The sequence below is a fragment of the Ranitomeya variabilis genome, chromosome 4, assembly GCF_051348905.1.
Source record: "Ranitomeya variabilis isolate aRanVar5 chromosome 4, aRanVar5.hap1, whole genome shotgun sequence".
Taxonomy (NCBI): domain Eukaryota; kingdom Metazoa; phylum Chordata; class Amphibia; order Anura; family Dendrobatidae; genus Ranitomeya; species Ranitomeya variabilis.
This window is the reverse complement of record NC_135235.1, coordinates 322,451,096-322,463,165: the sequence shown is the minus strand read 5'-3', so window position 1 is coordinate 322,463,165 and position 12,070 is coordinate 322,451,096. Positions and strand designations below refer to the sequence as shown.

At 41.4% G+C, this 12,070-nt stretch overlaps 1 protein-coding gene across 2 annotated transcripts in view; it reads right to left on the bottom strand.

Annotated features, from left to right (window-relative positions):
• TRIM29 (tripartite motif containing 29) overlaps nucleotides 1-6,048 on the bottom strand; it is a 72,972-nt gene extending 66,924 nt beyond the window's left edge. For both annotated transcript variants that reach the window (XM_077250491.1, XM_077250492.1), the window contains exon 1: nucleotides 5,254-6,048. In XM_077250491.1, coding sequence (XP_077106606.1) covers nucleotides 5,254-5,856 — 603 coding nt within the window. In that variant the 5' untranslated portion in view covers nucleotides 5,857-6,048. The remainder of the gene's footprint in view (nucleotides 1-5,253) is intronic.
• Nucleotides 6,049-12,070: the final 6,022 nt, after the last annotated feature.

Below are 12,070 nucleotides of genomic sequence, written 5' to 3'. Positions count from 1 at the left end.
ACACCTATTACATATTGGGATAGGATCTTGAACATGGAAATACCCCTTTAAGCACCTAGTGAATTGCTGCTAAGGCCCTTGTTCACACTGAACAAGCGAACAAGCTCAGAAACAGTCCATTGTTCATGTCATTGCAGAAATGGCCTTGTTGGGGCCTGTCTGAATCCTGTGAATTTGGAAATTTAGATGGACTCATTGGAATGCAGTGCAGAAAGAACAGTGTGAACACAGCCTAACAATGCTAAGGTTAAAAGAAGGCAATATAAAGAGGATAGGAGGAATGATGTATTTGTACTTTGTGTAACATGTCGTGCGGTGTCAAGTATCTGAAGCTACAACTTACTCAGGGAATGGAGCAATGAAGGATTACGTTATAGAATTATATAAGTTACCTTTTTTCTAATGTTATAATCAGAATGTCTCAATTTGCAAATTTGAGCAATGTAATAATAAGGTGCAAATATGCTGGAAATGTAGAATACTGTCACTTTCTACAAGGATTGCTGGCTGTCAATATACTTAATGTAAAAATCAGCTGCCATGATGTATGTCAGATTATACGCTGCTGACATAGACATAGAAATCTAAAATTATAACCTCAAAGGTCAGAACTGAGTCATGAATATTGCAGAATTCCATAATAACACCTTCCAATGGAGATCATTGCGAGGCTTTCACTTTAATGGCAGCACAAAAAAATCCTTCCCTGCTGAGAATACGTATCAGGAACAGTAAGATTCACCTGACTGTACAGGATAATGTGTGAACATTAATGTACCTGAACCTGTTATTCTATGATTCAATGACCTTTAGCACCATGGGGACATTCCCAACAATGCAGGTATGCAGATAATAGCACAATGCTCAGCAATGCATTAAATGCCATGGAGAAAAGCAACTGGGTTATTGGCCAAAGAAAATGACGGCCTCTCCTTTTAACTACATTTTAAAGGGTTATCCATTGCTGTACAAGCTCTTCTTAAAGGTAACCTGGCTCGTTGGAAAAGATAATTGATCCGCAGGCAAGATGGTATAGAGTAAAGGGAGCTGATATACTTTTTTTTATTTTTTTATTCAATAAAACATGCATTTTATTCATTGAAATCCCTGGTCTTTGTAGGCATGAGTCCAGTGGGCGGTCCTATTCATTTATTGACAGACAGTCTTCTCTGCAGCACTATGCATGCAATCACTAGTAGTCGCCGGACTCACCTGTATACAAGCACCAGGGATTTGAATAAATAAAATACAAGTTATACTTAATTTTTTCCAGCAAACATACTGTATATCAATCAGCTTCTTCTTTTCTGTGCCATGCTGTTCACATATTAGACTGCATGTACAACATGGCCGGGTCCCTTTTATCACTTGAATGGACCGTAAAAATTAAAAGCCGTCCTTACTCACCACCCAGAGAGGAGACATTCCTGCTCTGTGAGTGCTGTCTCTCGTTGTTATGTCAATGACCACTGCAGACAATCAGCGGACACTGATTGGATGCAACCAGGAGAGACAACAAAGTAATGGCGCTAACACAGAAGGTGGATATGGACTGTTTTTAATTTCTATGGAGCATGATATGAAGGTGATTAAGATGATAATAAGGGGCAACCCCTTTAATATCCTGAAGAACTTTCTTGAAGGGAAGCTTTCAGCTTGGAAATCCTTTACAATCTGTAGGCAATTTGATGTTGGGAAGGAAGGCTGAGCTGATTGTTGTATACAGTGTAGACTTGTGGGAGAAAATTCAGTATAAATTGGATCCAGTATCATTTTATGCATTGAAGCGTTTGCTCATTCTTGTCTTGGCAGTCCAGTGGGCGGTCTAATAAATGATTGACAGCAATACAGCTATCTCCTTATGCACACTTATTAAATAGGAACACCTCTTTGAAGCCCTATATACCCGCATTACTTTGCAATCCTCATGGCAAATGTTACCCTTAGCTAAGTAAATGGTACAAAGGTACCTCTCTCTCTTTTAACATTTGCATCCACCTGAGGAGCTTGAGCAAATGTTCCAGAGTTTAATTATTGAAACCTAAAGCTGAACCAACAACCATGCGGTCAAGTGCCTGAAACCTGAGGGTGCTAAATCTTCAGCCCCACCTGAGAAAATCTGAATTACAAATTATGGTTTCCATTAGTGGGCATTGCTAAAGATTTTGTATTGGCACTTCAAATTATTCCTCTGTAACTAGGGACAGTTGTCACATAGAATTAAAGGGAACCTGTGACCCCCAAAATCAAAGATGAGCTAAGCCCACCGGCATCAGGGGCTTATGTACAGCATTCTGGAATGCTGTAGATAAGCCCCCAATGTATCCTGAAAGATGAGAAAAACAGGTTAGATTACACTCACCCAGGGGCGGTCCTGCTGCGGTCCGGTCCGATGGGTGTCGCGGTCCAGTCTGGGGCCTCTTACGATGACATCCTCTTCCTGTAGTCACGCTGTGGATCCGGCGCAGATGTACTTTGTCTGCCCTGTTGAGGGCAGAGCAAAATACTGCAGTGCGCAGATGCTGGGTAAGGTCGGAGAAGCCCGGCGCCTGCGCACTGCAGTACCTTGCTCTGCCCTCAGCAGGGCAGACAAAGTACGCCTGCGCCGGAGCCGCAGCATGAATACAAGAAGAGGACGTCATCCTTTGAAGATGGGAGGCCCCGAACCGGACCGTGACACCCATCGGATCGGACCGCCCACCCAGGTGAGTATAATCTAACCTCTTTTTCTCATCTTTCAGGATACATCCGGAATGCTGTAGATAAGCACCTGATGCCAGTGGGCTTAGCTCACCGTCGATTTTGGGGGTGACAGGTTCCCTTTAAGCATGTTAAAACTATTGTCCTCTACTATAAAAGTTAAATTTAAAGGGTTTGATCAGAACATTAACATTGATGGCCTATCCTTAGGATAGATCATCAATATCTGATCGGTCGGGATGTGACACCCAGCACCTCCAACGAGCAGCTGTTCCCGATGGCGGTGGAAGCCATAACTGCACAGCCGACTCAACAGAATAGTGGCCGCATCCTGGTACTGCACATCTATCCCCTATTGATATGAATAGGGGGCTCATGTGCAGCACCTGGCCATGGCCATTATACAGTCAACGGAGCTGTTTTGTGCAGCACGTCAACTGAGCTGTTCAAGTCACCACCGACACCAGGAACAGCCAATAGGCCAATCCATCAATGTTAAAGTCCCAGATAACCTCTTTGATGTCTCCAGGTTGGTGTAAGAAATATAAAAAATAAGCACATCTCCCAAAACAGTGCTGCTTCTTTGACTTGTGTCCACCACTGGTCTCCTGCCATCAATATGTGGCAGGAGGCATCATGTGACTGCTGCCACTGATCAGAAGTGTTTCTTGCTGTTTGGAAGAAATGTAGAGGCTGCAGGCGATCAGCAAGTGCAGATTTGCTCTGAGGGTCACATGATGTTCCCCTCTGGAGGTTGATATCAGGTGACCGGCAGGAGACACAGCAACATGTGCAAAGGGAGCAGCTCTGGTCTGGGAGGGTTTTCTCTATTCAATACACCCTGGGCCCATTAAATTTAACTTTTTAAAGCAGTGGACAATGTAGATTAGTGAATATGTTCAGAAAATGATCGCTGAATCCAAATTTGCCATATTTGTGTTGAATTTATGTTTGATGATCATTTCCAAACATATTCGCTCATCTCTTCTCCCATTGACTCCAATGGCGTTTGGCTATGTTCAGTGAGTATTGCAAATACGGCAATCGTAATCCGAACAGAATATCAAAATATTCGATCATGTCTAGTGGACAATCCCTTTAAACCTGTATATTATAAATGTAGTTTTAGATGAGTATCTCCATTTTGTGCCTTTTCTGTGTTTCACCACCTTAGATTTTCTGCAATGTTTCTGGATCAATCTAATTTTTATGCCTGAGGCCTTCACGGAAAGAAGCAATGATAAAATGGTTGTAGGTTGCAACTGCAAGTTATCACCCACCACCTCCCCTAGATGGGATCTAGCTGATGTCAGTGTGCGTAACTAACCGCTAACGTGCTTGACTGAGCTACAGGCAAGCGCCTTGTCTGCATAATGCACCGGCACACCCAGGGTGTGGCAGCACAACAGCCGTAGATTTTAGTTATTATACATAGGCATTCATGAAATGTCGTAATAAAGGAGACGCCCTCAGTCTATGTTGTGTTCAGACAGGACCACAGCTGAATATGTATTTAACCACCTCTAGACTGTGCATTCCGCAGTGGAAGATCCCTGATCAATATTATTGACTTTCAAATCTACTCATTTTACAAAAAAAAAAGAAAATTACCCCCCTCCAAATTGTAACTTTCACTTTTTGATTTATAAAGAGTGAAATCAGTCATGTGTACAATGAATAGGATTCATTATTGTAAGATTAATCATTATAGACCGGAAAATGACTGCGTAGCTATTAATTCACTGTGTTATTAGGAAAGGGGAAACTCATATGACTCTGACAATTGTAATTATTTCTTAATGCTTTTTTTCAATTTTTAACATGTTACTTTTAACAATTTATTCCATTTAAATGAATGAAATATTAAAACAATAGACTAGAAGCTTCCAATTAAATTAAAACAGAATGAGAAACGCGATCATAATGATTAAATCATCATAAACAGAGGAAAGAACATGTCTGGAGTCTTATAAATGTTATGATATCAAATATCTAGAGGCTATTTAGCGTTAATATAAGTCTAAACCTGTAGCTATTAGTGTAATACAATTATAATAGAGATTAATTCAGAAATATGGTTTAATTAAAATGTATTCCCTCTAATTAACGTCGATTGAACTGTTGCTACTAAGGGATTGTAAGCTTTCTCCTTTGATAAATAGATACATTTGGAATCTTGAAGTCCGGGGAATCTGAGTAGTAGTCCCTTAAGGACATATAATGGATTTTCAGAAAACTTAAAAAAAACTTTGGATTTCAGAGGGATATCTGATCGTTCACAGTTTTTTCTCCACTAAGTCTACAGCAATGAAGTCAACCAATTTGTGGTAAGTATCAATCGTGGAAAAATAATTTTTCTATATTATAAGATAGCAAATTTTTCAAAACTATTTAAAATATTGTTATTCACCCATGATGGAAATCATCTCAAAATTTGCCAGACTTAGTGATGGTGTTCCCCCATCTATGATTGTAATATTTACAGTCAACTTTTTAGTTTATTCTGACTATTATAAAGAAGTAATCGAGAATAAACCCCAAATCAACTCTTACCTCTTTTACATATTTCTCGGCCTCCACTGTCACGGTATTGTGATTCTTGTGTTCTTGAAACATACACAGGTAACAGATGCACGTTTGGTCTGTTTGACAAAACAGCTCCATTGTCTTGCTGTGAAGTTGACATTTTCTGGCTTCAAAGTCCCTAATGGGCTCCAACAACTTATGGTCCCTAAAGGCAGCTCCTTCCAGATGGGGTTTAAGGTGAATTTCGCAGAAGGAAGTCTGGCAAACCAGACAGGACTTTACAGCTTTCTTTTTGTCGTCGATGCAGGAATCGCAGAGAACATCATCAGAATCTATACTGGATCCTGCACTTACACGAACAGACCTTCGATTTTCTATACTGTCATGACCAGGACTTCCAGGAGCTTTTGCATCAGATCCACTAAAAAGATTCAGACGATTAAATTTAATACTTGAAGGTCCAGGACTACCTTTCAAAATTGTCGTTTTCACACCTCCTTGGTCTAATCCAGGGCTACTTGAGAGCTCTGGAGTTTCATCAATACTTGAATTTGCAGAATCTTGTTGGAAACTTTCATTGCCATCTTCAGAATGGGAGCCGTTGGCTCTCTTTACACCTTGATCTTCCATTGTCTTGGTACCTGGATTGTAGACGACCCTTGATAATATTGTAGACTCCTTGTGCTGCTAAACCGGGTAAAATACTTAAAGATCTCAGGTAGAGCAAGGAAAGTACTGATAAATATCCGACTGTGACTCACACCTAGTCTTAAGAAGAAACCTGATTCCTGTCAATGATGATGAACGCAGCAGAAGAGATATGATGAAGAGATGAGACAGCTAAGGTTACACAATCTGATCCACACCCAGGAAGCTCTGAGAACATTCCTGCCCTGCCCTCTTTTACAGAATGAGACTTCTTTTTTAATTATTTTTCTAGCTGGCTGCAACCTGTCCTAGCTGTTAGTGTGGACAATTATTTTCTGGCTCCCAACCTGCTGATTAGGGATTTTATGAGCAGTTAGCGTCCTACATACAACTTTGACGTAGACCACAAAAAAGAAGCTGAAGGTTAATTTCGTTTTGAGATATAGAAATAACAAACCCTGTATTATCTACTATGGGAAAAGAATAAAAAATATACATCAAAGATAAACAAATGAGACATTTTATTGGTAACTGAAGGTCACAGCACTCTTTGCACAAGAAGCAAGGTGCTTGAGACCATGGGCGTGTGTCTCACGGGTTGTAAAACAATAATAGTGAAGCCGACATGATTGAGGAAGCTTGATTTTTTCATATATGCTGTTATCCTGTGCTCACCAGTGAAGCAAAGTACATGTATTAGATAATATTTAAAGTGATCTGTCACCACATTTTTGACACCTAATCGGAAAACAGCAAAATGTAAAGCCAGAAACCCTGATTCCTGCAATGTGTCACTTATGGAGCTGCTTAGTATAGTTTTTATAAAATCATTGTTTTATCAGCAAGAGATTATCATTAGAGGACTACTTGATGTGCTGCCCGTTAGCCAACCACGCACACAGTACTGACTGTCAGCTTTCTGCCTATGCACAGTGTACACAGAAATCTGCCAATCAGTGCTGTGGTCACGGTTATACAGAGCTCATTATTCAGAAAACAGGTATCTCCAGGAGAAAAAGTGGGGATTTTTATCAAATCTACATCAAACAGTCTGGTCAATGACACATCTGTAAGCGTTAACCACAGTTTACTGTATTGTTGGAGACTTGTGATGTAATATGTGATATGACCAGTAGAGGGTAGCTGTGAGAGGCTGGAGTTGGAGTGTAACGGGAAGGTTGGCGGTTGGTGGACTGTTGGGAGGAGTCGAAGGAGAGTCTGGGTAGAAGTGAAGCTGTGGATCCTAAGGGAAAGAATGGATAGGGCAGTGTGACTATGGATCTGTTGTTGATGACTCCCTAGAGTCATCCTAATGCGTTGTTCAACTTCACATGAGCCGACTCGGTGAGGACAGCCAAGTACACAGCATCTTGGGCTAGGCCAAGTTAGGTCTTATCTCTATAATAATAATATAATAATAATAATTTTATTTATATAGCGCCAACATATTCCGCAGCGCTTTACAACTTATAGAGGGGACTTATACAGACAACAGACATTACAGCATAACAGAAATCACAGTTCAAAACAGATACCAGGAGGAATGAGGGCCCACATGGTCTCATCACAGAGCAACCAGAGCCTCTCTGCGACAAAACAGCCCCAGCACCGATCTCAGAAGCATCCACTTCAGCCTGAAAGGGAAGTGAGACATCAGGCTGGCACAAAACAGGCGCCGAAGTAAACCGGCGCTTCAGCTCCTGGAAGGCCTCCACGGCTGCAGGGGCCCAACTAGTCACATCAGAACCTTTCTTGGTCATATCCGTCAAAGGCTTAACAACGCTAGAAAAGTTAGCGATAAAGCGACGGTAGAAATTAGCAAACCCCAAGAACTTCTGAAGACTCTTAACAGACGTGGGCTGAGTCCAATCATGAATAGCTCGGACCTTGACTGGGTCCATCTCCACAGCAGAAGGGGAGAAAATAAAACCCAAAAAGGAAACCTTCTGCACTCCAAAGAGACACTTTGAGCCCTTCACAAACAAAGCATTATCACGCAAAACCTGAAACACCATCCTGACCTGCTTTACATGAGAATCCCAATCATCCGAGAAAACCAGAATATCATCCAGATAAACAATCATAAATTTATCCAGATACTTCCGGAAAATATCATGCATAAAGGACTGAAACACTGAAGGAGCATTAGAGAGCCCAAAGGGCATCACCAAGTATTCAAAATGACCTTCGGGCGTATTGAATGCAGTTTTCCATTCATCTCCCTGCCTAATGCGCACAAGGTTGTACGCACCACGAAGATCTATCTTGGTGAACCACTTGGCACCCTTAATCCGAGCAAACAAGTCTGACAATAGTGGCAAAGGATACTGAAACTTAACAGTGATTTTATTCAGAAGCCGATAGTCTATACAAGGTCTCAAAGACCCGTCCTTCTTGGCCACAAAAAAGAATCCCGCACCAAGAGGGGAAGAAGACGGACGAATATGCCCCTTCTCCAAAGACTCCTTGACATAAGAGCGCATTGCGGCATGCTCGGGTACAGACAAATTAAATAATCGTCCCTTAATAATAATAATAATAATAATAATAAGGACTCTAAGGACTTAGGGAGGCCCTGCATTGGAGAGATCAGCATTCCCTAAGAGCTTCAAGATGGGGTTTCTGATTATTCAGGACTCAGCCCAGCAAGGATCCTTCTACTTTAGTTTCAGGGCATACGATACCATCTTACATTTCAATATATATGAACATAAATAAATAGCCTTACAAAGGTCCAATTAGTTAGGAGAAAAGGCCTCTTTTGTAAGAGACAATTTGAAAGCTGCTGCAAGTAGGCGATTATGAAAGTGCTGGCATAACACTGTCATTTTATTAATTTATGCATCGAAAGAGTTAATCACGTTATATTTTGCTTGCATATTACTGTTAATTCTGTTTAAGTGTACTTGCGCATACTCTTAGTGTTATAGATATTAATAGCTTTCATTGTATTTGTTACTTACATACTGTTTAACTACAATCGTTTCCTTTGTTTTATAAACTGGTTAGTAAATTTTCATATTATATTATCTAATTTTTTTGTGTGTCTGCTGATTGTTGCTTTATCCCTCGCCATGTGGCCATCCCTAGTCCAAGTTTCACTTGGCCCTGCAAACAGGGTACAGCATTACAATGCAGAATGCGACTGGGGATGGTAGTGCAGTACAGGCCACAGGGTCCTCGGGAGCATCTGTCCCATTTGCTGTCCCACTGACTCTAAAACCTCTGAGCTCTGAGTCTGAGCTTGTCAGCAGGGTCCATACTGAGACAACTTGCAAAGTTAGCTAGAATTAGTCGGGACTGGCAATAATCCATTGGCTCATCTGCAAACTGCATAGCTGGGGGCCCGGGAAAAGAGGTGGGTTGCCCAAATGGTGAAGTTTAACCCCTTCATGACCCAGCCTATTTTGGCCTTAATGACCTTGCCGTTTTTTGCAATTCTGACCAGTGTCCCTTTATGAGGTAATAACTCAGGAACGCTTCAACGGATCCTAGCGATTCTGAGACTGTTTTTTTGTGACATATTGGGCTTCATGTTAGTGGTAAATTTAGGTCGATAATTTCTGAGTTTATTTGTGAAAAAAACAGAAATTTGGCGAAAATTTTGAAAATTTCGCAATTTTCACATTTTGAATTTTTATTCTGTTAAACCAGAGAGTTATGTGACACAAGATAGTTAATAAATAACGTTTCCCACATGTCTACTTTACATCAGCACAATTTTGGAAACAAATTTTTTTTTTGCTAGGAAGTTATAAGGGTTAAAATTTGACCAGTGATTTCTCATTTTTACAACAAAATTTACAAAACCATTTTTTTTAGGGACCACCTCACATTTGAAGTCATTTTGAGGGTTCTATATGGCTGAAAATACCCAAAAGTGACACCATTCTAAAAACTGCACCCCTCAAGGTGCTCAAAACCACATTCAAGAAGTTTATTAACCCTTCAGGTGTTTCACAGCAGCAGAAGCAACATGGAAGTAAAAAATGAACATTTAACTTTTTAGTCACAAAAATGATCTTTTAGCAACAGTTTTTTTATTTTCCCAAGGGTAAAAGGAGAAACTGGACCACGGACGTTGTTGTCCAATTTGTCCTGAGTACGCTGATACCTCATATGTGGGGGTAAACCACTGTTTGGGCGCACGGCAGGGCTCGGAAGGGAAGGAGCGCCATATGACTTTTTCAATGAAAAATTGGCTCCAATCTTTAGCGGACACCATGTCGTGTTTGGAGAGCCCCCGTGTGCCTAAACATTGGAGCTCCCCCACAAGTGACACCATTTTGGAAACTAGACCCCCCAAGGAACTTATCTAGAAGCATAGTGAGCACTTTAAACCCCCAGGTGCTTCACAAATTGATCCGTAAAAATGAAAAAGTACTTTTTTTTCACAAAAAAATTATTTTAGCCTCAATTTTTTCATTTTCACATGGGCAACAGGATAAAATGGATCCTAAAATTTGTTGGGCAATTTCTCCTGAGTACACCGATACCTCAGATGTGGGGGTAAACCACTGTTTGGGCACATGGTAAGGCCCGGAAGGGAAGGAGCGCCATTTGACTTTTTGAGTGAAAAATTATCTCCATCGTTAGCGGACACCATGTCGCGTTTGGAAAGCCCCTGTGTGCCTAAACATTGGAGCTCCTCCACAAGTGACCCCATTTTGGAAACTAGACCCCCCAAGGAACTCATCTAGAGGCATAGTGAGCACTTTAAACCCCCAGGTGCTTCACAAATTGATCCGCAAAAATGAAAAAGTACTTTTTTTTCACACAAAATTTCTTTTAGCCTCAATTCTTTCATTTTCACATGGGCAACAGGATAAAATGGATCCTAAAATTTGTTGGGCAATTTCTCCTGAGTATGCCGATACCTCATATGTGGGGGTAAACCACTGTTTGGGTGCACGGCAAGGCTCGGAAGGGGAGGCGTGCCATTTGACTTTTTGAATGGAAAATTAGCTCCAATCGATAGCGGACACCATGTCGCATTTGGAGAGCGCCTGTGTGCCTAAACATTGGAGCTCCCCTACAAGTGACCCCATTTTGGAAACTAGACCCCCCAAGGAACTTATCTAGATGCATAGTGAGCACTTATAACCCCCAGGTGCTTCACAGAAGTTTATAACGCAGAGCCGTGAAAATAAAAAAATAATTTTTCTTTCCTCAAAAATGATTTTTAGCCCAGAATTTTTTATTTTCCCAAGGGTAATAGGAGAAATTGGACCCCAAATGTTGTTGTCCAGTTTGTCCTGAGTACGATGATACCCCATATGTGGGGGTAAACCACTGTTTGGGCGCACGGCAGGGCTCGGAAGGGAAGGCACGCCATTTGGCTTTTTGAATGGAAAATTAGCTCCAATCATTAGCGGACACCATGTCGCGTTTGAAGAGCCCCTGTGTGCCTAAACATTGGAGCTCCTGCACAAGTGACCCCATTTTGGAAACTAGACCTCCCAAGGAACTAATCTAGATGTGTGGTGAGCACTTTGAACCCCCAAGTGCTTCACAGAAGTTTATAACGCAGAGCCATGAAAATACAAAATAATTTTTCTTTTCTCAAAAATGATTTTTTAGCCCACAATTTTTTATTTTCACAAGGGTAACAGGAGAAATTGGACCCCAAAAGTTGTTGTCCAGTTTCTCCTGAGTACGCTGATACCCCATATGTGGGGGTAAACCACTGTTTTGGCACACGTCGGGGTTCGGAAGGGAAGTAGTGACGTTTTGAAATGCAGACTTTGATGGAATGCTCTGCGGGCGTCAGGTTGCGTTTGCAGAGCCCCTGATGTGCCTAAACAGTAGGAACTCCCCACAATTGACTCCATTTTGGAAACTAGACCCCCAAGTTCCCCAAGGGAACTTATCTAGATGTGTAGTGAGCACTTTGAACCCCCAAGTGCTTCACAGAAGTTTATAACGCAGAGCCGTGAAAATAAAAAATGTGTTTCCTTTCCTCAAAAATATTTTTTTAGCCCAGAATTTTTTTATTTTTGCAAGAGTAACAGGAGAAATTGGACCCCAAAAGTTGTTGTCCAGTTTCTCCTGAGTACGCTGATACCCCATATGTGGGGGTAAACCACTGTTTTGGCACACGTCGGGGTTCGGAAGGGAAGTAGTGACGTTTTGAAATGCAGACTTTGATGGAATGCTCTGCGGGCATCAGGTTGCGTTTGCAGAGCCCCTGATGTGC